This window comes from Sorex fumeus, unplaced genomic scaffold, assembly GCF_029834395.1.
Source record: "Sorex fumeus unplaced genomic scaffold, SorFum_2.1 ptg000030l, whole genome shotgun sequence".
Taxonomy (NCBI): Eukaryota; Metazoa; Chordata; class Mammalia; order Eulipotyphla; family Soricidae; genus Sorex; species Sorex fumeus.
The window spans coordinates 5,526,226-5,550,321 of NW_026606087.1; the positions used below are offsets into that span (position 1 = coordinate 5,526,226).

At 52.4% G+C, this 24,096-nt stretch overlaps 1 protein-coding gene across 5 annotated transcripts in view; it reads right to left on the reverse strand.

The window, feature by feature from the left end:
* LOC130025014 (F-actin-monooxygenase MICAL2-like) overlaps window positions 1–24,096 on the reverse strand; it is a 124,129-nt gene that overhangs the window by 18,074 nt on the left and 81,959 nt on the right. For 3 of the 5 annotated variants that reach the window (XR_008792636.1, XM_056115828.1, XM_056115826.1), the window contains exons 7-17: window positions 22,341–22,441; window positions 18,453–18,710; window positions 17,692–17,807; window positions 16,642–16,768; window positions 16,012–16,102; window positions 14,908–15,055; window positions 13,378–13,577; window positions 12,906–13,012; window positions 6,306–6,374; window positions 2,460–2,609; window positions 727–849 (exon numbers count right to left, since the gene is read on the reverse strand). Coding sequence is in view for 4 of the 5 variants with exons in the window: in XM_056115828.1 (XP_055971803.1) it covers window positions 727–849; window positions 2,460–2,609; window positions 6,306–6,374; window positions 12,906–13,012; window positions 13,378–13,577; window positions 14,908–15,055; window positions 16,012–16,102; window positions 16,642–16,768; window positions 17,692–17,807; window positions 18,453–18,710; window positions 22,341–22,441 (1,490 nt within the window). In the remaining variant the exon portion in view is untranslated. The remainder of the gene's footprint in view (window positions 1–726; window positions 850–2,459; window positions 2,610–6,305; window positions 6,375–12,905; window positions 13,013–13,377; window positions 13,578–14,907; window positions 15,056–16,011; window positions 16,103–16,641; window positions 16,769–17,691; window positions 17,808–18,452; window positions 18,711–22,340; window positions 22,442–24,096) is intronic. The other 2 variants (XM_056115830.1, XM_056115827.1) reach the window with 2 other exon arrangements.

Sequence of the window (24,096 nt, forward strand, 5' to 3'; positions counted from 1 at the left end):
TCCTCACTCCAGCCCCAGGAACAACGCACTGTCCTGACCTCTGCCCCATGTGGTCTATGAGTTCAAATCTCAAGCCCTGATCTCCAAGCTGGAAGACCTTCAATCTGAGGGTGTTGCCTGCCTCCTCTGCCTGGTCCACCCCACCCTGTGCCCAGGGAGACAGTCACCAGCTCAATCCGACCCAGCCAAGACAGGGCAGCCGATGTATGGCCCTTAGGGCCCCCAATCTACCATTATTAACTAGAAATCAGCAATAGGGCATTTGTCTTGCACGCAGCCAACTCGGCCGACCCGGGTTCAATTCCTCCGCCTCTCTCGGAGAGCCTGGCAAGCTACCGAGAGTATCTCGCCCTCACGACAAAGCCTGGCAAGCTACCCATGACATATTCGATATGCCAAACACAGTAACAACAAGTCTCACGATGGAGACGTTACTGGGCCCGCTCGAGCAAATTGATGAGCAATGGGAGGACAGTGCTACAGTTGACTCTGGTGATGCCCCACTTGAAAGCTAAGCATCCAGGGACATTTCCAAAACCCCTTCCCTGCCAAGGTTTGTTTCCCCTCAGCAAAGAACATGTGGGAGCAGGACCGTGGTCCTTGGGTGTGTCTAACTGGTCGGGGTGACCAAGGACACTGGCCATCAGCCCCACCTGGGGTGCAAAGCACGCCCCCGCCCCTGCCCCTCTGGATCCCCAGGACAGCGCCCACTGGAAGGAGCCCTACCTGCCTTTTCAGAGGAGCTGATGGGCTGGGTGTGGGCTCCTCTGGAGGGGGGCCGTGCCCATAGGTAGGCGGGTCGGAGGAGGAGCGCACGATGGGCTTACCTATCCCTGAGCCATGATGCTCCTGGGAGGAGGGTGAGTCCGAGAAAGCAGCCACAGGAGACAGGAAGGAAAAGAGGAGTGAGGCTGAGATGGTCAGAGGGAGGGAGGCAGGAGAGAGATACCCCAGAGGAATGCCAGCACCCGAAACCTGAAGTCTGGACCCCGCGAGTCCCCAACTCCCAGACTACATGGGGGTCCCAGGGAGGCTGTGCTTTCCATTCCAGTCCAGATCCCTGGGCAGAGCTCATGCCCGGCTAGGGTGGACAGCCCTGGTATCCCCCTGAGAAGGAGGAATCTTCCTGCTAGTTAGAGGTCAAAGAGTTACATTTTCTATACTTTTCTGAGCATGTTGTCCTCACTGGGCTCTGGGACCAGAGGAGCCTAGTCTCCAGAACTAGGCATTGAGAAAAAAGCTCAGAGTGTTACGACTCATGGGAAGAGGGCCCTTACCACAGGTAACACAGTCCAGTTTGACCCCCAGCACTACATATGGTCCCCCTGAGCCCCGCTAACAATGACCCTGAGAACAGAGTCAGAAGTATGGATGTCCTGAGCACTACCAAGAATGGCACCCAAACAGAAAATTTTCCAAAATAAAAGAAGAGATGGCTCTTTAGAACCCACTCCCAGCTTGCTGGTGAATGTGGGTTTGCCCTGGAGGGGCACGTATGGCCCACATCAAGGCCTGGACACCAAGCTGGAGCCACAGGTCCACAGGCACTGGCTAGCAGGTGAGAGAAAGCAGGACACCACCCCTCTCAAACTAATTAACCTTGCACCTATTCTTCTCTTGCAAGGAACAGACCTGTCATGTGACAGGAACCCCACATTCCAGACATTGGTAATGTGAAGATAGCAGAAACTAGGGGCAGCACAGATGGTCAAGCCAGAGGGTGGAGGGGTCAACCTCGCCAGCAGTCTGAACCAGAGTCATACAGCCCTCTTGGCCTCAGACTGCCCTGCCCCATACAGTAGTTGTACTTCCCAAGATGAAGGAACCAGGAAGTGGCAGCAGAAAACAAGGGGGGTTGTGTGTGCTCACATGGAGAGACAGCCCCATGACTCAGTTTCTCCTAGTTAGGGTGGGGCTTCTCACCACAGGCTTCAAGACTGCCAGCACCTCGCCAAGCACTACCCTCTCAGAGCCGGTTGCAAACCAGGTCACGGTTGCAAAGTCAAACCTCATCAGGGGAAGGATATTCCCCAGATCGGAACATCTACATATACAAACTGTAGTCCTTGGGCCAAATTGACCTGCCTGTTTTTGTAAATAAAGTTTTATTGGCAGACAGCCACACACATTCCTATAACTGCTTCCTGGCCCTGCTGCCTGTTTTTATAAATAAAGTTTTATTGGAACACAGCCACACACACTTCCTTTAGCTCCATGGCTGCTTCTTTAATACAGTAGCAGAGTGGGGTAGAGAGGGAGAGATTCAACAGGCCCCAAAGTTTAAAATACTGGCCATCAGACCCCTTCAAGAAACATCTGCTCACCCCCCAAGCCACCAAACTAGAAACAGGTGGAGTCTTGTACCTTCAAAAGAGCCCTGGCTGGCCGCTTTTGGCTCACTTCTCAGGATGACCTGGCCCCCGGGAAGGCCGGCCCAGGCGGCCTTTGGCAGCACTCACCTGCCTCAGCAGGGATGAGCCCCGAGAATTCTCCTCGAACTTGGCCTGCAGCTGGGTGGCCATGGACTTGACTTTGTTCTGATTTCCACCTTCTTTACTGCTGCTGCTTTCTGGATCAGAGTTCAAACTCCTTCTGGAAAAGGCTGAAGGCTGCAAAGACCAAACCAGTGCCTTGGTTATTGGACTCCGGAAGCCAAAAATCAGCAAGGGGTCCGGGGGGGCCCAGGACACGGGGGATGTTTTCTGAAACAGGATACCCCTTCCTGTTGGGGGTCCACAGAAGGTAGCACAGAGGCAGAGGGTGTCTGATGAAGATCATGCTCCCAAGAGGGCGCATCCTGCTAAAGACGCCCCAGGGTTGGCAACCAAATGGTTTCTTTGATTTCTGAGGCTTTCGGGGCCCAGCCCAGAGACCTTGGCAATGCACTTAATTTCTCTGAGGTCTCTGCATTTGTGAAGTGGGAGTAGTGTTCCTTTTCACAGGGCTATTGCAAAGATCAAATGGGATAATGACACGATGAGCAGAATAATTTTCAAACATCTTATGGCTGCCAAGAGGTGACAAACTGGGTTGGGTGTGTGTGTGGTGGGGATGGGGGGGGGGAGAGGTGGGTGCAGGCAGGCAGGAGACTCCTGGTTTCTTTCTCCTCTCTCCTCAGCACTTCCCTCCAACCACACCCATCCTGTTCTATAATGCCTCATTTACTGATTCCTTCATTATTTCATGGGGGGGGGGGTGGTCACCTCAGCAGTGCTCAGGGCTACTCATGAGTCTCTGCTCAAGAGGCCAGGTGGTGTCAGGGATTGGGCTAGGGTTGGCTGTGCTCAGGAATCACTCCTGGTGGGGCTCAGGGGGGCCATATGCGGTGCTAGCAATCGAACCTGGATCGGTCATGTGCAAGGTTAAGTGTCTTACCCACTGGATTATTTTATAGCCTCCTTGTTTTGTTGTTTTTGAAACAACACTCAGCTGTTCTCAAGGCTTATCCCCTGATTCTGTGCTCAGGGATCACTCCTGGTGGGGCCCTGAGATCATATATGATGGTGGGGATTTAATCTGGGTAGGCTGCAGATGAGGCAAGCAGCTCACCCAATGTTGACACTTCTAAAGGGGACAGGCCAGCTGCCTGGCAGCAAGACCCCTAGTCTGGGTGCGCTTGGTGCTCCCTCAGGATGAGATCAGGGCTGTGGATTTGGGGTGGGGTGGGGGGCTGAGACCCGGGTGAGGGATCTTCTCATTGCTTGACTCCTGGGAAAGTGGCATCAACCTGTCCACAGACAGGTGAGGTGCACACAATGACTGTCTTGCTAAGGCCCTTTTTAGAAAATAGAACCCGATGTAAGATTTGCTTAACTTGCTACTAAAAAAAAAAAATCAAACATTGAAGGTTCCCAGTGTTCACTGAAAGTCTGGTTTCCTAAGGGATCTCCTTCCCATGCATCCCCCGATCCTCAGGGCAGGGGGGTAGGGGTCAAGGTGGGGGCGGCCTACTTTCCCAAGGGTTCTCCTTCAGGGGCCAGACAACAAAGCGGGCTTCCTCGGAAGAAATTCATGAGAAGAGTAATTGTTTTCTTTCAAAACTCCCTCTCACTCCCCCCGGGGAACCTTGTATGCTCGGTCACTCTGAAGTGCTGGACAAACACAAACCAAAGGCTCGCTGCCCACTTTGAAGTATGGAAAGTGAGTCTGCAAACAAAGCAAGGCCTTGGGGGGAAAGAGGGGTTCCTGGGGTGGCCACGGTTTACACAAGACCCAGGTGGGTCAGGACCACGGATCAGCACTTCTCAGACTGAAGTCCCATGACACACTGGGGTCTCCCACGGAGGTGGACACAGACTCAGGAGCTCAAGGGTGGGTGCCAGGGTGCTGCGATGCCCCAGGTTTGTGGCCCACACTGAGAGTAGCAAGAATTTGGCTGTCTGGTTAAATCACTGGCTCAGAGAACAGGTCGGAGCCCTTTCTCCTGGTTGCGGGAGCAACCCATATTTTTTCCCTTTCCTTTGGAGGCACAGCCACTGTGCCATCATCCACAGGAACAGCACACAGCCATGGGTGCGAAAGGCAGAACTCTGGGGAGATGAATGGACCCAGTGGGCGTTTCTCAGGAGGGGAAATCTCTTGGGAGAATGACCGGTACAGAGACAAGGTCCAGCCTGCAACTGAGGACAGCACGTGTCTCTCCAGCCTCGTCAGTCAGCCCGGTTCTTCCTCCAAATGATCGAGTCATTGGCTCCTTGATTGTGCCAGAGCCAAGAGACAGGACAGACAGTCTTGAAGGAAAGGAGTTCTAGAAAGGATTGGGACAAGGGTAACTGGAACTCTTTGGATATATGTCTGCGTGAATTTAAAGATGTGAACCGAGGGCTGGAGAGATGGCTCATTGGGCTGGAGAGCCTGCTTTGCATGCTGAAAGGGCAGGTTCGATCCCCAACACCACCTGGTCCCCGTACACCAAGGAGTGGCCCTCCAAAGAACAACCACAACAAAATTTTTTTTTAAGAATATACCATTAAAGGTGTGGACTAAACTCCAGATTTTTTTCTTATCGGTGCTTCTCTTAGACATTCCCAGAAGTGGGGTGTCTAATATGGAGCGCCTCCCACCCACCCCTCCCACACCCCAAGGTGGGCCTGCTGCCTCTAGTTTTTGTCAGTTCTCTGTTGTGGGGACTCCTCGACAAGGCTTCCACAGGATGCAAGTCACAGATCTGAACAGAGACTTCATAAAAATAAGCAGCAATGAAGAACATGTCAACCACAAGAGACAGAAGTCTCTTTTAAGTCCTAAAATTTGAATCTGAAGAAATCATCACTGGGGAACCCCACAGTAATCTAGTTAGAGCTGAATTCTTACAAATCCCGGACAAGCTCCATGTGACTAAACAGAGCTGACTTCATACACATCCCTGGAAATATCCATGCCCAATTTTGTCACATTACCAGGGATATTTGAATGAACTCTATATCTCAGGGCTCTGAAGAAATGACTGGGGAAGGAGGAACTGATATTCTTTCAAGAATCTTATTTTAACATAATATGACTGCTCTACAGTTGGAAGCCTGCCTCATGAGCTGGGGGAGAAAGCAGCTGGGATAGGGAAGGGATCACTACGTCAATGATGGTTGGAGGGATCGTTCAGGGAGATGTGTGCTAAAAGTAGATAAAGGACCAAATATGATGGCCTGTCATGTCTGTATTGAAACCATAATGGTCCAAAGTAGAGAGAGTAAAAAGGAAACTGTCTGCCACAGAGGCAGAGGGTGAACACAATCATGAAAGTTTTGTAAGTGCAGCTCACGGTGATTTAATAAGAAAGAAAGAAAGAAAGAAAGAAAGAAAGAAAGAAAGAAAGAAAGAAAGAAAAAAGAAAAAAATCTTATTTTTCAGTCACTAGACTCGGTTTGGATCAAAAAGCCTGTACTTCTCTCCTATTACCAGAAGGTGGCGTTTGTGGGCACGAGACTAAAGAGTACCGAAAACATAAGGCACTGGTGGCTGTGAGGGTCTTTCTGACTTACTGTCAAGAGGGATTATATACTGATTAACACATGTGCCAGGTGCATGCCGGGCATGACATTCCTCCTCTTATTTCACCCTTAAAAGTCCTGCCAAGTTTCACACCTTTGCAATGATTCCTCTATTTCACAGTCCTGAGCTGCCACAGGTGGTTTTACCTTCTCAAGGGCACAGAGCTAGTGAGTAGGACAGAGAGGAGACGACCAGAACCCCAGGTCCACTGGGCTGTGTTCAGTGGGGGGAGAGACAGGGCCAGTGCATATGCCATGGCCGGGGGGTGGGGGGTGGTCTCTGGGGGAGTCAAGCAAACGGACTCTCTGCGCATATACCTCATCCAGGTTGTTAACGCCCTTCCGCCTCCTCTTGTTCATGTCATTCTCTTGGGTCTGGTTGTCCACCTGCAATGATCAGGAGAACAAGGTAAGTGCAGGATCATGGGGGCGACTGCCCCAAGCACAGCCCCAAGCCAGCCCTGGGAGGTGTCCCTGCAGGACACGGCTGCTGGCCAGGACATGGGGTTCCGCAGCTGTTCAGAGCACATGCTCAGGAGGCAACTTTCTCCATCCAGGGAGCCAGGGGTTCTACCAGAAGGGGCGCGGGGCCATAGCCCAGCACAGGCAGGACACCCCAAAGCAGAAAGGGTTTCTGCGATCCGGGTGGGCAGGAACAGCTGCTGTCCATGACTTGGAGCTCAGCCCAGTGACAGCGAGGCCTGCAGAAGCCCCTCAGTGCTGCCTTACTGAAACCACCTGCCAAGGCACCACCACAAGATCACCCCCCAGGGAAGAAACTCGGGATTCCTCTTGGCTGGCCAGGGTCTGCACAGCCAGCTTTGTTAGCCAGGCAAGCGCTACAGCAGCTCCCAGAAAACAACATTTTATGAATGTCAAAGAAGTATAGAATCTGGTTTGAAAATTATGTGGCCATTCAGCCCACTTTCCCCAGCAGTGATGCTACTGCTTTTCCAACAGCATCAGTATTTAGCTGCAGCATCCTGGTTTAGATAAGTAGTTACCTAGCTGTCTGGGTAACTGATAATTCCATATCTCAGTTCTGATGGCTCAATCTGGACACTGAAGGCCACAGAACCCTGCTTTCTTAAACACCCTTTGCCTCCCGCCTGCAAGGGCTACCAAAGTCATGTCCATGGTCAGGCTAGTCTCTAGGGAGTGAGTGGGGCTGCCCACACTGAGCTGGTGTTATTTCTGATATGGGGCAGGGGGATAGATTTACTACCCCACTTTGTACCCTGCAGGGTTAGGCTCTCCTGGATACTGGGGTTGGGCTTCTCAATCCCCTGCCTCTAGCCAGTGCCTTCTCCAAACAGCCAGTACCCTAGGGACTTGGCGCCATCACCATCACCCTGAACTCCCTCTCTGGCCTGGGGCCTCTTCCACCCTCACAGGGTCCTCGGAGCAGACCCAGATTCAGTGCTGGCCTTTGTTCCCCACTGGCTGCAGCAGGCAAGACTGCAAATGGTTCCCCAGCCCCACCCCCAGGCACGCAGCACAGTCGAGCCCCACGCAAGCACATGGCAGGTCACGGGACAGCTCTTTTATCTTCTGCTGTTTGGAAACAACGAGCGGGGTCAGAGTCCCAGCACACAGGCTACTACGGGTGCCCTCGCCTCCCCTGCTCTTCAACACCCCCCTATTCAGCAGCCCTGGTTTGGCTTTTTACATTCAAGATCCACCCCAGTGCAGTCATTGCTATTTTTCCCGTGACCCAGGCACCACAAAGCAATAGATCAAAGGGCTCTGTTCCTCGGCCTCCACTAAATCATTATTCTGTGAATGGAAATCATTTCCATCCAAATGCTTGGGCAAACACCAAGAGAAACAGATGACCTGATTCGCAACAATGAGGGGTATTAGAGGCACAGACCGTCAGGGAGTGAATGCCACTCGGCCCCGGGCCCAGAGCCTCTGATTTCGAGTACAGGATGTGCCATCCAACAAGAACATTCCCTGCAGATTTAAGGTTTTCTGGGTATTGTTTGTGTGTTGCCACCTTCAATGAGAACCTGGCTTTTCTCCCCAAGAGCGGCAGCGCCCAGGACTCTCCCAGAGTCCACAGCCCCAGGTCTGATGGCTGCAGGACCCGAGTGGGCTTTCTGGTTGGGGGAACAACAGCCATGCAAAACCCCACATCCTCGAAAGAACTGAGGAAGTGGGCGAGGACAACTGCAGGTCAGCCTGACCAGCAGGGGAGAAAAGCACAATCTATGTGGAGAGGGTATAAACCACAGACGCGAGCGGTCTCCGCTTCCTAGATCAGCATGCAAGTGCGGACTCTCAGCTGAGAGCTGGGCACAACCTGAGTGCTGAGGAAATGCCAGCTGGACTGTACACCTCTGTCTGAGGACCCTAACTGCCCCAGAAACCCAGCTCTCTGGACTCGAGTGTGCCCTACAAGGAGGAAGAATATGCCTGTCATGCCCAGAAAGAGCTTGAGAACAAGCAACTCTCTCTTCATTTTCCCCCAATCCTTTCCCCCTAAGAAACTAAGGCAAGCTTAGTCAGCAAACTAGCCTATTTCCCACTTACAAACATTATAGTTCTAAAAGCAACATAGAAAAGACATACATCTGCCAATCTGATCATTCATATGATCGACATGAGATAACCCTGTTCCCATATAGCTCAACTAGCTGGTCCAGTTAGTTGCCATCAACTATCGGGGTCCTGAGCACCTTTTAGGAGCCTCCTTCCCCAGTAATTGAATTGCTATTGTCAAACCCCAGACTGTGCTTGGGCAGAGCCCTAGCACCTCCCTGCAGACCACCCATGGGGCCCTCAGCTCTCCTCTGCCTTCTCCACATCACCACACTGAGTACATGCAGGCAGGGGACTGAGGAGGACTTTGCCAGTCCTTCTCTCATGCAGGATCCTTGCTCATCTTTACTCCTGGCACGGATGGAGAAGAGGAATTAGCTAAAACAGACTCGGGAAGCCTGTGTGCCACAAGTGGGTGGATGGCAGAGGCACTTTCTCCCTCAACGCCCTTGGAGGTTGGGGAAGTGCTCCTGTAGGAGGGTCACAGCAAGGGGAACTGGGAGGGGCCCCTGGACTGTCCGTTCAGGCTCCCACACAGTACAAACACAAGTGCTCAAGACGGAAGCAGGGGGCTTGGTGACAGTCACCGAAGCAGGGTCAATTCTGGGTCTTCGAGATGGGTTTTCCAGGGACAAGGGATGACTTTTGTCTTGTGCTGTTCCCCAAGGAATGGGTTCAGAATGCAGAAGATCAGGCAGCTGGGGGTGTGGTAACGAGGTATGTGAGGACAAACAGAACCCTAAACCCAGGCACGGGCCCCGTGCAGGAGGACCAGTAGCACAGACAGGTCCTGTGCATGTGCGCATGTGTGCATACACCCAGGATGGAGAGGGCATCTGCATGTTTAGATGCTACCCAGGATGCATGTGACGGAGCTCTGAAGCCCACAGGATTGTCCCATGTCACAGGCTCCCATGCACTGGCCAAGATCAGAGGCAGATCTTGGTTATTTTAAAATTTATATTTAAATTTAATATATTTATATTTAAATTTAATATGGGCTGGTGCAAAAGCACAGTGCGTAGGGTGTTTGCCTTGCACACGGCCAACCCGGGTTTGATTCCTCCGTCCCCCTTGGAGAGCCCGGTAAGCTACCAAGAGTATCCCGCCCACATGGCAGAGCCTGGCAAGCTCCCCTTGGCACATTCAATATGCGAAAAACAGTAACAACAAATCTCGCAATGGAGACATTACTGGTGCTCGCTCGAGCAAATCAATGAACAAGAGGACAGTGCTACAGTGATTAAATTAAATATAAATTTTCAAATTTATATTTAAAAAGCAACCAGTGGGCTTTTCAGAGGAAAATATGGGGACTAGAGGTTGGGGTGGGCTGGAGTGCTTGTGGCAAGACAAAAATGAGGCAAATTCCATTTCCTGTGTCATAGCATGAGCCACATGCTGCCCTGGCTCTGCAGAGCTCTGCTGTCTGCTCTCCTGGGCTCCACAAGCCACTTCCGGCTGTCCCTTGGCCAGATGTGCGACCCCTATTAACTAAAGAGTGAGTGTGTGCAAGCCCTACAAGTAGAGTGTGACCCCCAGCAAACCCCGCGGCGGAATGGGTGAGCTTCACTGCCGAGTGTGTGAGGAAACACCTGCCTCCCCCCGCAGTCATCACAGCAAGTACAGCAGAGGGCAGGGAAGGGGGGAGAAAGTTAAAAAGAAAGAGGAAGAAGATGAAGACAAACACGGAGAAGGAGAAGAAAGGGGAAGAGGAGGAGGAAGGGGAGGAGAATATTTAGTCCCTGAATTCTTCTCCTTTCCCCAGCCGTGACCGTTCCACTCTTCAAAGCTTTTCAGCCCCAACAGTTTACCACTCACCAAGACAACCCTCTTGGCATGGATGAGGCCGTTACTCTCTGTGAAAGTAAACAAGGTCTTTGAAGGAGGAGGCAAGTCGTTTAATTTTACTTCCTTGTCACCAGGAAGATAAAATTAGGGAGGAGCAATTTTAACACCAACAGTGAAACCCAAGAAGGAGAAATATTTTCTTTAATTTGAGCCACACCCAGCATTGCCCAGGCCCCCTAGTACTGGGTGGCCTGTTGGGGCAGCTGCACTCAGGAGGTCACTGGTTGCTGGGGCTTCAACTCACGGCCTAGTGCATGGCATGCCTGGCAAATGTTCAAACACTTCAGCTCTCTTCCTGGGCCATGGAGGGAGAGAGTTTGGCATATGCCTACATGGAGAAACAGTGAGTTCTCCTCAGATTAAAAGGCCATGAGGCAAATGGACACGGCTATCCAATCCTCATGTCTGGGGCTCCTCAGCAAGTCAAGTGAGGTCTAAGCAGGGGTGGAGGAAGAGGCTGGGGTCAAACTCATACACCTGTATGCACAGAGAGTGTGTGTGCTGTGGGGCAGAAGTCCCGTGCATGGCCCAGTGTCATCTCTAGTCTAAGAGGGCACATAAGCCTGTATCAGGGAGGGTGGGTTGGTGGGGGGTGTCATCTAAGAGCAGTAACAACTTCTCAGGGAACCATGCAGGGGGGGAGGGGGAGGAGGGAGGGAGAGAGAGAGAGAGAGAGAGAGAATGGGTCTGAGGGTGTGCATGAGGGTGTAAGTCTGTGCCAGTGTGTGCATGAATGTGAGAGTCTGTCAGTGTGTGCAGAAGTCTGTGTGAGTGTGAGAGCAGTTTCACCTCCCACAGATACCATCCATGTCTGCCCAGGAGCAAATGGATTCTGTACTCTGCTTGTGGAAAGGGTCAGGTCAAGGATGGTTGCCAGTGGGGTTCCCGACCGGAAGAGGATCTGATACAACAGTAGGACAGATGGAGGAAGTAGGAGCAGGAGCTTTATCTTGCGATCCTGCCCGCTGCCCTAAGCAGCGGAGACCATGTGGGCAGCTCAGAGATGTCCGAGACAGAATGTGCCCTGGCCTTCCTAGTCCACCCACCTGCCTACTCCCACCCAAGGAGCAGGTAGCTCTTCTGGTTCGCCCTGTAAAAACGGGCGTGACGAGCAGGGTTACACATGCCCAGTGGGTCCCAGCGGCAGGCTCAGTGGCGGGAGATCCTGGAGCAGGGCAGAGGCAGGCCATGCGGGTACGGCTCGGCAGCCTGAGCCGTGCCTCCTAGATGGGGATAAGACTGCATGCATCTGAGGCAGATGCCGCCAGTATAACAACAGCTTTCACTTTGAGGGTATGTGGTGCACGGCTAGGGAGTGGCAGGGGCCAGAGAAGCTGGGTGCAGCTGGGATTCTGTGCCTATCAGATGAAAACCTAGAAACACCCCCACCTTCCTGCTGCCCCCACTGGGAGCCCATCCTGCCGCTGGACAGGGCAGGGCAGAGCGGTACAAACACATCCTGGGGAGAACATGGCCACGCCGGCATTCCAGGCACCCAGCCCCAGTGGAAAAAGTGACCACAGCCCACACAGCCCAGGGAAGGAAAGATAAGGCGTCTACGTGGCCAGGCTGTGCCTGGAAGAGATGTGGAGGGTTGGCGGGGCTGGCGGAGACGTCCAGCCTTCAAGCAAAGTGATCATTTCCCACGAGGCCTGTAGTGTCCAGGCTGAGCAACAGAGCACCCCACAACCCCCACAACCCCCCCCCCCCGCCCCAAAAGCAGGGTGAGCTCAAAGAGGAGCCCACGAACAGTTCTCATTTCTCCAGGGATGCTCAGATGTGTCCCTTACTCAACTTTCAAAATACCCTTCTATCAAGCTATTTGGACTCAACGGCTTTACAATGGAAACTTCCAGTATTTTGTTTAACTTCAAGACATTGGGGGGTGGGGGGTGGGGGGTGGTGACAATATGATGGAAAGTGCAATGAAATAGGGAACTCTGGGAACCACCTTCTAAGGCTCTGAGTTCTTCAAAAGCAACAATTCCTCCTTCTGTGCTTGCTTCCCACCTCAAAAATAAAATATTCAGTCCTAAAGTTGGCAAACAGTGAGCTCCACTCATCTTTTATTGAACCAATGAATTAAAAAAGAATTAACGGAAAGTGAGTAAGCAGAATGTGCGCGCGCGTTCAAGCAAACACACACACACACACACACACACACACACACACACACACACACACACAGTACACCCAACACGAAAAACGAATAACATGGTCATCATGTTCCAGATCTAAACTGCTTAATGAGGTGAGAAATTGCGTCCTTTTCTCCTTGCAGGCAGCACTAATCTGATTTATTTTTGCAAATGCTCACCAGCCTGTCCTCTCGGCCCTCCACCAAGCTCATCCTACAACTGCTTCTAAATCACTGAAATGAGCCGTGCAGAGAAAGGGAGACTCACAAACAAGGCCAGACAGCCGTCCACCATGGAGCTCATCAGGCGGAGGAAGGAGATTCTCTATCACCCTTGCCCTGTCCATGTGCAGAGAGAAACAAAATAAACCCAGGCAGCAACTTACTCGCGGAGTCCTTTTCCTGGGAATCGTGAGATTGAGATAATTGTGGGTAATGGATGATTTGGCAGCCTCAAGGTCAGCATTTTCTTGGTAGTTTTTGCTCCAAGAATCTGTTTGGAAATGCAAAGGCACAATGAGATGTGGACGTAGCTGTTAACCATAGGGCTTTTGCAGGGTGCTGTTGCAATAAAGCCCCCTGAATTAATTCCCTCACCTCTGACTCAATGTCAAAGAGTGCTGGGGCAGAAGCAGTCAACAAGTGATTCCCCCATGACCAGGCAGGAGAAGACCCTCAACCCCAGTTGCCCCACAGAGCCACCAACACACACTGGGTTGGTCGGGGACCTCCAGCACTCTTTGTTCCTAGAATGGCAGAAAGACCTGGCACCGTCCCTGAGAGGAAGAAAGCAGTGTGACATGCAGAAGGCCAAAGGTATAGGGGAGAGTCTCGACTCACCCACAAGCAGGTCCTTACCCATAGGCCTCAGCGGGGTGCCCCGGAAGAGTTCGTAGAACTTGGAGAGGTACAGGACCATGCTGAGCTTGTCGGGCTCTTGGGAGGATGCCATCTCTTTCCCGGTTGTCACCGGGGGGATACCAAACTCACGCTCGGCCACATCAAACGCCAGTTGGTTGTTCTCCACAGCATCTTCCTCTCTCAAAGAGTCAAAATTTCTAGAAATGCAAAGTCAAGTTCAGGATAAGGAGACAGAGGTGAGTAAACTGTGGTGTGGGCAGAGTGTGGGGTGAGAATGAAAGAACAGGGATCCCTGACTTGGCCCCCAATCCCACTCCTCTGGAGAGAGGTTAACCCTTCTGCATACAGTGTGGGACCAAGTCACATTTGGGTCCATACGAATGTCACTACTGCCTGGGTTATAGCAGCAAAAAATGAAAATGTATGAGCTTGGGAAATGTATGAGCCATTTTGCTTTGACTTAAATTTTTTTACCTTAATTTTTCCTTTTCTTTCCTTTTTTTTTTTGTTTTGGCCATACTAGTGGTGTTGAGGGCTTACTCCTGACTTGGTGCTCAGGAATCATGTGATGCTAGAGATCAAACCTGGGTTGGGTGCATGCAAGGTAAGTGCTACCATGTGTTACCTCTCGAGACCCCCCATTCTCCCTCTTTGATTCCAAAACCAATGCGGTTTTCCCCTAAGAAGATAATCAAGTTATATATAACCAAAAAAAGTGAGAACCTCATTCTCTTCTGCAGACAGATAAAAGAACTGATAAGTTTTGGGGGTTTTTTGGTTTTTTTTGGGGGGGCACATGTGACAATGCTCAGGGCTTACTCCTGAACCCACACTCAAGAATTACTCCTGGAGGTGCTCAGGGACCACATGGGATGCTGGGATTGAACCTGGATTGGCTGCATGCAAGACAAACACCCAAGCTGCTGTGCTATTGCTCCAGCCCCAAGAACAGATAATCTTTTGATCAGTTTCCTTTCAGCCTTTTGGGAAACCATGCTTTCAGGCATGAGGTTACATGGCTGGTGATTTAAATCAAACACCAACAAATATTTTGTGCTTTCAATATAACAAACAAAATCAGATCTTCCTAAAGGCCACAATTGCTGATCTATAGATGGAAAAAAAATCTCAGAAGCTAGACAGCTTGCTTGGATGATCTGGGCCACAAAGCTAATTATTTGAGTTATCAAATGGATCCCCAGAATTATGTCTTATTCTTAATTCCGCGTTGAATGTAGTGCTCCAAGAAGTGAATGTTCTAATTCTGGGGGCAGTGTGGCAAAGGGTGTGTGTTGGGGGGGGTCAGGGGTGGGATCAGAGTCTGAGCTGCTTTGGAGGCCTTCACGCTGCTGACAGAGCCATCCATATCATGGCAAAGAACTTACGACTTACGGACAACCTGAAATCTGACATAGGTAAAGATAAAAGTTGGAGGCAGTTCTGAGGTGCTACATCTACAGACCAGCCCTGGTTTCTCCTACTTCTCTTGGGCTATACGGGGCTCGCTTGGCAGGACCCCAAACTCACATCAGCTCGGGCCGGAAGCGGTGGATGATGGCACACAGAGCCAGGCCACTACGCCAGGACGTGGTCAAGTCGGTGATGCGGACATTCTGGTAGCCCTCGGCCTGCTGCTGGCACCAGGTAAGGAGTTTGTTGGGCCGGATGTCTGACTCTGCGGGGGTGGGGGAGACAGATCATGGTGAAGCACCCTGAAGACACCTGGGCAGTGCCCTGAGAATTCTCACCACTGCCTCTCCATCAGTGGAGACTGGTGGGGACAGCCCGGGTACCACCTCCATGGAGCTGAACGATGATCTTGGAAGAAGGGCAGAATGCCAACAGGAAGCATCCCCTCTCAGAGGAGGGTTCCTAAGACCCTCTTCAGCCATGTCCCAGAGACATCAGGGATTCTGGGGCAGACAGACACAGACAGCAGTCGATGATGGGGTGCTGCAGTGGCAGAGGATCAGGGTGATGTGGGAACACTAGGGCAGGTGCGACTTGAGTTGGCAGGGGCTGGGAGTGCTTCCCAAAGTGAGAGTCCCAGTGGGAATTCAGGGATACCTCAGATAGAGGGCTGATATTCCAGGAGAGCAGAAAGGAGGGGGTTAGGGGGAAGAGTCTAGGACCATCCAGCGTGCTTGTGTGACATGGTTTGTGACAGGTGGCGTGGGTGCACGGCTCGGCAGGCTGTGTTCACCCAAAATCGAGAAGGAGAGACAAGATCTGGGCAGCGAGAGGTCAGAGAGGCCTCTAGCAAGATGGGCTCAGCAAAGCCAAGGACTGGGGGCTCATTGGTTCAGTTGTTTGTTTCTCTGCGACAGAGCAAGATATCATATCCAGTCCTGGGTGAGGCCCCAGAAAAGCAGGGAAAAGGGGAGCTCACGGCACTTGTTGACAAGACACCCACAGTGGCAGCAGGAGAAGGAGAAAAGCATGAACCAGAGAGATCATCCCGCGTCACCTGAATGTGCTCCACATTCAGCATGAAGGAGTTTCTTCTGGCCTCAGACCATTCTCCCCTAGAGGAAGCCCTTCCCATGATTTTATGGATGAACACAGTGCCCAGGCCCCAGGTGGGCTCAGAGCCCCTCCCATCACCTGCCAGCATCCTCAGAAAATGCTTACCCCGCCGGGAGAGGCCAACGGATCGTCTCATGGAGGCCACTCTCTCCAGAGGGAAGTGATGCAGCTCCTTAGTGATGTATAGGTGCTGTACCTGTGGGCGAGAGAGACCGCATAGCTGGCCAGGATGCACCCCCCTCCCCAGGGCCTATCTCAGGGCCTCTGGACCAGGTCCACCCCTTATCCAGTTTGTCTTTTCCTCTTCTTCTGGACACGATGCTGGGCATCAAGGGCATGAGCTTCCCAGGCCGCCAGAGATAGAGCACCTCAATCACCCACCCAGATATGCACCAGGGGAGACTCAAGTATGCGAGTGTGAAGCTGGCTAATTTAAAAACTTACACCATCCCTTGAAACTGGAGAGACTGGTGGCTTCCCTCTGATTCTTCCCAAGTCAGAGGGAGGAGAAGAAGCAACTCTTGGTACAGAATGGGCACAAAGATTCCCTGCTCCCCTGGGACTTGCAGAGAGGCTGCTTCTCTCTGGTCACTGTCTCTTGGGGCGCTCCGAGAGAGTGGACTAGGCCTCAGAGGCAGTGTGGCCTCAGTCCCAGCAACGCACGGAGGTTTTGGGGACCCCTCTCCCAGCCTGCAGTGCGGGGTGACACTGAAAAGACCTTAGGCAAGGACTCACCTGATGGGGCCTGACACAGTTGGAGTTGAGGTTCGGGTACCGTGTCCCTGGGTCCAGCGTGTACTGCTCAAAGTTCTTGTTGATGTTCTCTGGGGTCGTTTGAGGTAATAGTCGGTAAAGACTTTCTCTGTGGGGAGACAGAACCCAGAGGTCAGGGGCTACTCTGGCTACCTCAGGCTTCTGTCCCTGCCTCTTGCCCTGTTCTTCAGGCCTTTGGGATGATGCCGAGGGGGACTGGAGGGGGTGTGTTGTGGAACCCTTCCTGCAATGCCTGAGGGCTCTGTCTGCAAAGTGAGGGAGGGTCAAGGGCCCCGAGAGGGCAGTGTCCAAGAGTACATACTGGCATCCTCCCATCCTCCCGGCAGAACATGGCTTTGAGCCAGTGGCACAGCTGCCTGTGGTTTCGTGACAACTACCACTTAGCCACGTGGCCACCTGTGGCCAGCCGCCCCCCACAGGCCTGCACACCCAAGACCCGCAGAGGTCTGTCCCCCACCCACTATCCCCAACTTCTTCCAGCCCAGCCAGGTGGCCAGCAGCTGGGAGCAGGTCCCAGCAGGGTGGGCCTGGAGCACTGCCATAGGCAGAAACCATCGTTTTCTGGATTTAGGGTCACTGAGCAGCACCCCAATGGTAGAGCTGCCCCAATTTCTTTTCTGACATCTCAGGTTTAAGGTCCTGCTGCTAGAGAAAGTGCCTGAAGGAAATATAAATCATAACGAACAAAGTTTCCTGGGGGGCCTGGGAGGCTAAAAGTGGTCCCATATGGGAGGGCAGGAGAGTTGAGAACCCAGGATGGGGCTCACTGAGGAGTTGACAGACAGCCAGTCTCAACCCCTCTCCTGCCTGAACTTTTGTTCTCCTTTTCTTTTATTTGGTGAGGTGTGGGGGTGTCTCCCAAGTGGTGCTCAGGAGACCTGGGTACCTCCCAATGGTTGCCACATTATTTGGGGACACTCTGCAGGTACAGCACTGGGCAAGGCCACTAGAAGGCATATCCGGTCCTGTTCCTCCCAAGCCGGTCCTGGAGGACCAAGGGCACACACTCACCTTTCAGCCAGCAGCTCCAGGGGAGGAGTGCCCTGGTTCCAGCTCCTCACCATCCAGGCCGTGTCAAATGCTGCCAGGAAGCCTCGGGCACAGCCTGTGCCCATAGGCCAAAACGGCTGCAAAAGGAAATGGAACATAACCACCCTGCTGGACTCTGAAACCTTCCAGCCTGCCATCCCTCCTGGCCAACTAGGCCCACACAGGCACGGGAGGATGGGAGGGGATGGGGCACCCAGCAGGCTGCACCATCAGCACAACACAGAACTGGCAACCGCAGGGTCTACATGAGGGGCAACGTTGGCCCAGGAAGAGCAGCACAGCCCTCAGTACTCAGAGAAGACAAAAGTCTCACTCTTTCCGTGGGGGTTGAGAAGCAGGCCCACACCTGGGGGTGCTCAGGGATCCCTCCTGGTAGGTCCAGGGGACCATACAGAATGCTGAGGATTAAACCTATGTTGATCAAGTGCAAGGCAAGCACCCTGCCTGCTCCCCCATCCCTGCAGAGGAAGTCTTTCTTTAAATAGGGACCACACCCGGTGGTGCCCGGGAATAGAGGGGATGCTACAAGCTGCTGGGGATCAAACCCCGTGTCTTGCACACGCATGGCCTGAGCGCTACTGTCCCTGGACTGCGGATGAAGCCTTCAACAGTCCGGGAGCCTGTCCCCTGGCCACCTGCAGGCAGATGCAATCGGACCTTTGTCCCCCTGGGGAGGGATCTGCCATCCATCAGGAACCAGAAGTTTCACATGCAGGTATTACCTCAAGCAAACTGTCGCCGACCAGGGCCACCAGCAGCTGGTGTGACTGGCGCTCCCGCACCAAGGCCGCGTTCTCGGAGGCGTACATGGAGGTGAAGTCAAACATGGCCGCGTCCGGCTGCCCATAATGGTTTATGGCAAAATCCAGCGATGGCAGCTGGTAGTTGGTGGCGAAGTCAGCAGCCTCTCGGGCATAGGAAAGCAGGTTCTCCTGGTTCACATTCTCTGCGCAAAGCAGCCGCTCCGTGTCGATGTAGTCCTAAGAGGGGAGAGCACAGAGCCCAGTGCGGCCATCTGCCCCCCTCCCCCCGGGCCAAATCTGCATGCCCACTTCTGGTTGACAGGACTTTGGATGGGGTCATGTGGGGAGGCTCCTGAAAACAGAGCTAGAGGACGAGGCTCAAGGGAATCAAGTGGAGTCCCCTGAGCCAGCTGTGAGGTAATACGATTGCAATCAAGCATCTATGTTGGCTTCCAGCTTCCTGGCAACCAGGGCCAAAGGGAAATGTGACAGGCTACAGCCTTTCCTTATCAGAAAGAAGGAAGCACCAACATTCCTTCAGGGAGGCAATTGCTTTCCCGGCACTGAAACCTGAAAGAACGGTCCCTCATGTAGGAATTTCATCAGGGGACATTGTGTTATAACAAACGGCGTCTCCACAAACCAGCTGATGGCAAACAAAGCAGTGAATCTTAAGCGGCTGGTTCTCAGTGAAATGAAATGCCAAAAGACTGGATGGAGGAGGGGGTGTCCCATTTCCTTTGGGCCTGGGGATCTGAATGGGCTGGATTCTAGCATGAGAGGTGGCCACGGAGAGGGAAGCAGCAAAACTGAGCCGGGGCACACATGCTGGGGGAAAAAGCAGCACAGATAGAGAAGGGACCACCAAGTAAAGGATGCTTGGAGGACCCGCTCGGGATGGGTGATGTGTACTCAAAGTAGACTATAGACCGAACATGATGGCCACTTAATACCTGTATTGCAGACCACAATACCCTAAAGCTGAGAGAGAGTAAAAAGGGAATCCGCCTGCCACAGAGGTGGGGAGAGGGGGATGGGGGGCGGGGATTTGGGAGGGATATTGGGAACACTGGTGGTGGAGAATGGGCACTGGTGGAGGGATGGGTAGTCAATCATTGTATGACTTAAACGTATATACAAAAGTTTGTAAATCTGTAACTGTATCTCACGGCTATTCATTCACTGTCACTGTCACTGTCCTCCCATTGTCCATCCATTTGCTCAAGCAGGCCCAGTAATGTCTCCATTGTGAGACTTGTTACTGTGTTTGGCATGTTGAATATGTCACGGGGAGCTTGCCAGGCTTTGCCGTGAGGGCGGATACTCTCGATAGCTTGCCGGCTCTCCAAGAGGGGTGGTTTATTTAAAAAATTTTAAAAATTAAAAAAAAAAATTTAAAAGGTATTGACTTTTGTAACCCCTCCCCCAATAAATAAATAAATAAACAAGCAAATAAATGAAAACCCTAAACATAAGGGGAAAAATAACTGAGCTGGGGGGAGAATCCAATATACAGAGCAGCCTCCCCACACATGGAGCTGGGACAGAGGCCATGGGATGCTGCTTGGAGCCTCTCCTGAGAGTAGAATCGGCACCAGGAGATGAGGGGTGAATGCGGGCAGTGCTGTGCTGACCCTGATATTGGAAGAAACCCTCACCGGCTTGCAGGGGACCCACAGCAGGGGCCTGGGGCTGGGCCACCTTCACTGAGAGGGAGAGCCAGGAGGACACAGCCGCAGCCCAAAGGTGGGTGTGCTTCCTCGGGAAGAGGCTCTTGCCCCCACCCCCCAGCAGCCATGGAAAGGACGCCAGAGCCGGGCAGGAGCAGCTAAGCAGGGCCAGCAAACCTGCACGCAACACTGCCTGCTGTGTGTGCCTGGAGAATGCTGAGCTGGCCTCAGGGGAGGAAGTCAAACAACACCCCCAGGAAGGGCCACATGAGCAGCTTGGGACAGGAGGCTCAGCATCCAGCTGGTGCAGCTGCCCCAGAGGCTGGCTGGGCCCTGCACAAAGGCATAGGCCATAGCTTCTGAGTCAAAGGAAGATCCAGTTCACCCACGTCCCTCTAGCTGGCTGGACTCTCTGGCTGGCCCTCAGCACCTGCACACAGAGCTCCCAGAGGTCTCTGCAGGGAAGGATTAACTTGGGCCTGGCCCTCCCTACTCCAACCCCAATCCCCATCATGGGGGACCAGTCATGTCTGCCCCTGCCTTGTGACAGAGGCCCTCACTGGGAGCACGGAGAAGGGTGAGCCCTTGCAGCATGAGCTGTACGCTTGCTGGGGACCCGATTGGAAACAGCATCCCAGCAGGACTCAGCAGGGGGAACAGGAACCCCGAGTCCAATTTCACCAGACTCATCCCCCTCACCCCCACCCCAACTTGGACTGATAATGAACCTTCTAGCTCCTCTTCCTCCCCCCACTCCCCGGTAACACCCAGCGATGCTCAGGGGTTCCTCCTGGCTCTGCACTCAGGAATTACTCTTGGTGTGCTTTGGGGACTATATGGGATGCTGGAGATCGAACCTGAGTCGGCCGCATGCAAGGCAAAAGCCCTACCTGCATACCATCATTCTGGCACCCTAGCTCCTCTTCTATCAAGGTACCCACCCTACACCTGCAGCTCCAGGCCCACTGGGTGCATCACTCTCTGATATTGGTACCCCCAAAGAGAGCTTGGGCCACTTTGTGAGGGCTGACTTTGTGGAGGAGAGAAATGGGGTGTCCCCCAACACACACACACACACACACACACACACACACACACACACACACACTATGGGGGGAGGGGGCAGACAACACTCACAGGTCTGCTGGCTATGCTCAGTCATCAACTTCATCCCACCCTACTTGCACCCTGTCACCTCTCCCCCAACACCCCCAATCCACAACCTCCTGGCTGGCAACGCAGGCTCCCAGCATAGAGCCGGCTGATGGAGGAGGCCCAGGGGAGGGCTGGGTTACTAATGCCACCTGGCGGGCTGCCCACATAAGCTGGCAGGAGGAGAGGCACATTCTTTTGTGACAAGCAGTAATGAATGGGCATCCACGCTGCCTGGGTCACGGCCCACTGTTGGAGAGCGGCTGACCTCAGGCTGCGAGAGCTGTTTCTGGAAGCCACAGCAGCTGCAGTAGAGGCCGGGACAGGGGCTCTGAGAGGGCTAAGAACCCAAGCCCAGGAGCTCCCAGCCCAGGGCTCTCCACTCCACATGCTCTTTCCCTCAAACCCTGTCTTCTCTTTCAGCATCCCGATGCCAGGGTGGGAAGCAGAAGCCAGGCAGCCCAGCAGGACGCGAGAGCAGGTGTCGGAACCAGGCATGGAAACCATGGGGGGAATCTCTCAACCCGCTGCATCCAGGCACTGTGCTATGAGGAAGGCTTAGCTTGGATCTTAATTCATTCAGTCCTGTGAATGGCTCTGTCAGAGAGAAACCATTGTTCCTATTCCTGCAGATACGATTACAGCTCAGAATGGTTCGGCAGCCCACTCACGATCCTGAGTCAAGTTCTTGACTGTAGAAACTGTAGAGAGCTTCCCCTCTTAAATGACAAAGTGCCTGTGGCCACATTGTGACGTTCACGAGTGAGAATGTCTCATTTGCACCACGAGGACAAGAACTGCCAGCTCCCTCACAGTGATGAGCGACCTCCCAAGACAGGGGGGAGGGTGGAATGAAACATAGGGAAGGAGAAAACCCAGCTGCACTCACACCTGGGTGAAAGGCTTGCACCCACCACGCAGGCTTGTGTGCACACCTCTGCAGGGTCCTAAGGGATGGCCAGTGGTCCCTTTCCTCTCCCCATTGCCTGGTCTGGCAGGATAATGCCCACACTCATGCCTGCAGAAACAGCCCAGAGATACATACGTTAATGATGACACCTTTGTCCAGCAGACTCTGCTTCTTGGCTGTCATAACAAAATAGTGGGTATAGTCTTTGTAATAAACAATGTTCTCCAGATCAATCCCTGCAAAGAGAAACCACCACAGGCTCAGTATTTCTTCCTCAGCACCTTCTGTGTGCCAGAACCTTGGCTTTGTCCCTTGCAGGCCTCGTAATTTATTTGCAGAATATTTGTGGTAGACCTATCTTCAAGACATGCAAGGCTGGAAAAGATTAAACCAAGTGCCAGAAATGGCCCCACTCAACACAACTAGTTTTTAGAGTCCCACCAAGGGACTAGTTTGATTGAGATATCATTGGCAAGCAGCATTATATTGGTTTGAGGAGCACAAAACAATGCAATATGATTCAAAAAACCAAGTTGTTGGCGGTATGAGCTAGAATTCCTAAGTTAGAGCTAAGCGCACGCTGCAGAAAAGCTCAGAGCTGCCCAGGGCATGGCAGTTAAGAAATGACAAAGCCAGGATCTGAGCCGAAGCCTGTCTGACTCAAGTCCCATTCACTGTGCTCTGCCCGGGGCCAGAGGTCCAAAGGGTTGTGTGAATTCTGCAGACCAGGACAAGGGATGCTTCTGACATTCGCCTAGAGTGTGGGGAAGGCCATGGTAGGAGCTACTCAAGTTAGAGGGCTGGTTGTATCTTCTTATACTTTCTAGTGTCATCTAGGAAAAGCACAGGAATTGAAGAGAACAGGAGGGTTTATTGACAAGGAACCAATTCAGTTGGGATGGATGTCCACCAGCCGAAACTAGAAAACTGCTTCAAAGAGATGGGTTTTGTGCCCAGCAGTGACATAACAACTAATGGACATTCTAGCAGTTGTTCAAGGAAACTCAGTTTACTCATGAGGGAGAAAGGTGAGTATGAACACCCACCATGTCTACAGAAAATAGCAGAGAAACAGCATAAGGCAGGTGTGTATTCAGTATGGTAATGAAGACCAAGGGGACTAGAGGTTGAAGTGGGTTCTTCTGCACAGCATTCATGGCTGATACTGACTGAGCCCTTCTCAGTGCAAAAGTATTCTAGAAGGTTCTGCTTTGACCCAGTCAGAGCCAAGAGAATGCAGTGAGGAAGAGGTCACCCTCTCCAAACTGCAAGCCTCAGGCTAGTCTCTCCTCTCTCTCGCTCTGTAAATCTTTCAACTTGGTTCCTACATTTGAAACTTGGCTATGAATAAATATGCTCAGTGGTTCTCAAAGTGGATCTTCTCACAGAAGTTCACCTGAGAATTCACTAAAAATGCAAACTATCAGGGTCCCACTTTCACTTAAGGAATCAGAAACATTAGGGTGGGTCCAGCAATGTGTGCTTTTACAAGGCCTGCGGTGATTCAAATTTACGATTCGGTTTGAGAATCCCTAGATTCATCGCTGCAGGGAAAGAAAGACGTGAAGCAACTTATCAGTCAACATAGAGGAGTTCTGGGTAACCATAGGAACCCCTTTATTGCTGTTAAATAGGAAACAGCCATCAATGCTGAGGGCCCCCCAGAGAATTTGAGGAAATTCATTGCTGTCACTGTGTGAGGGCCACTGCTGAGAAACAATAGCCAAAGGTGACGGCCAAGGCAAATGGAAAGGAAGCGCACCTAAACATGTGGAAAAACACATTCCATGTCCGGCCATCATTTATATTTGGCGCTTTATTTAAGTATTTATTTTCTTGTGTTTGGAGGGAAAGGGAGGGTTGTAGAATTCTTAAATCATTCAAAAGGGTG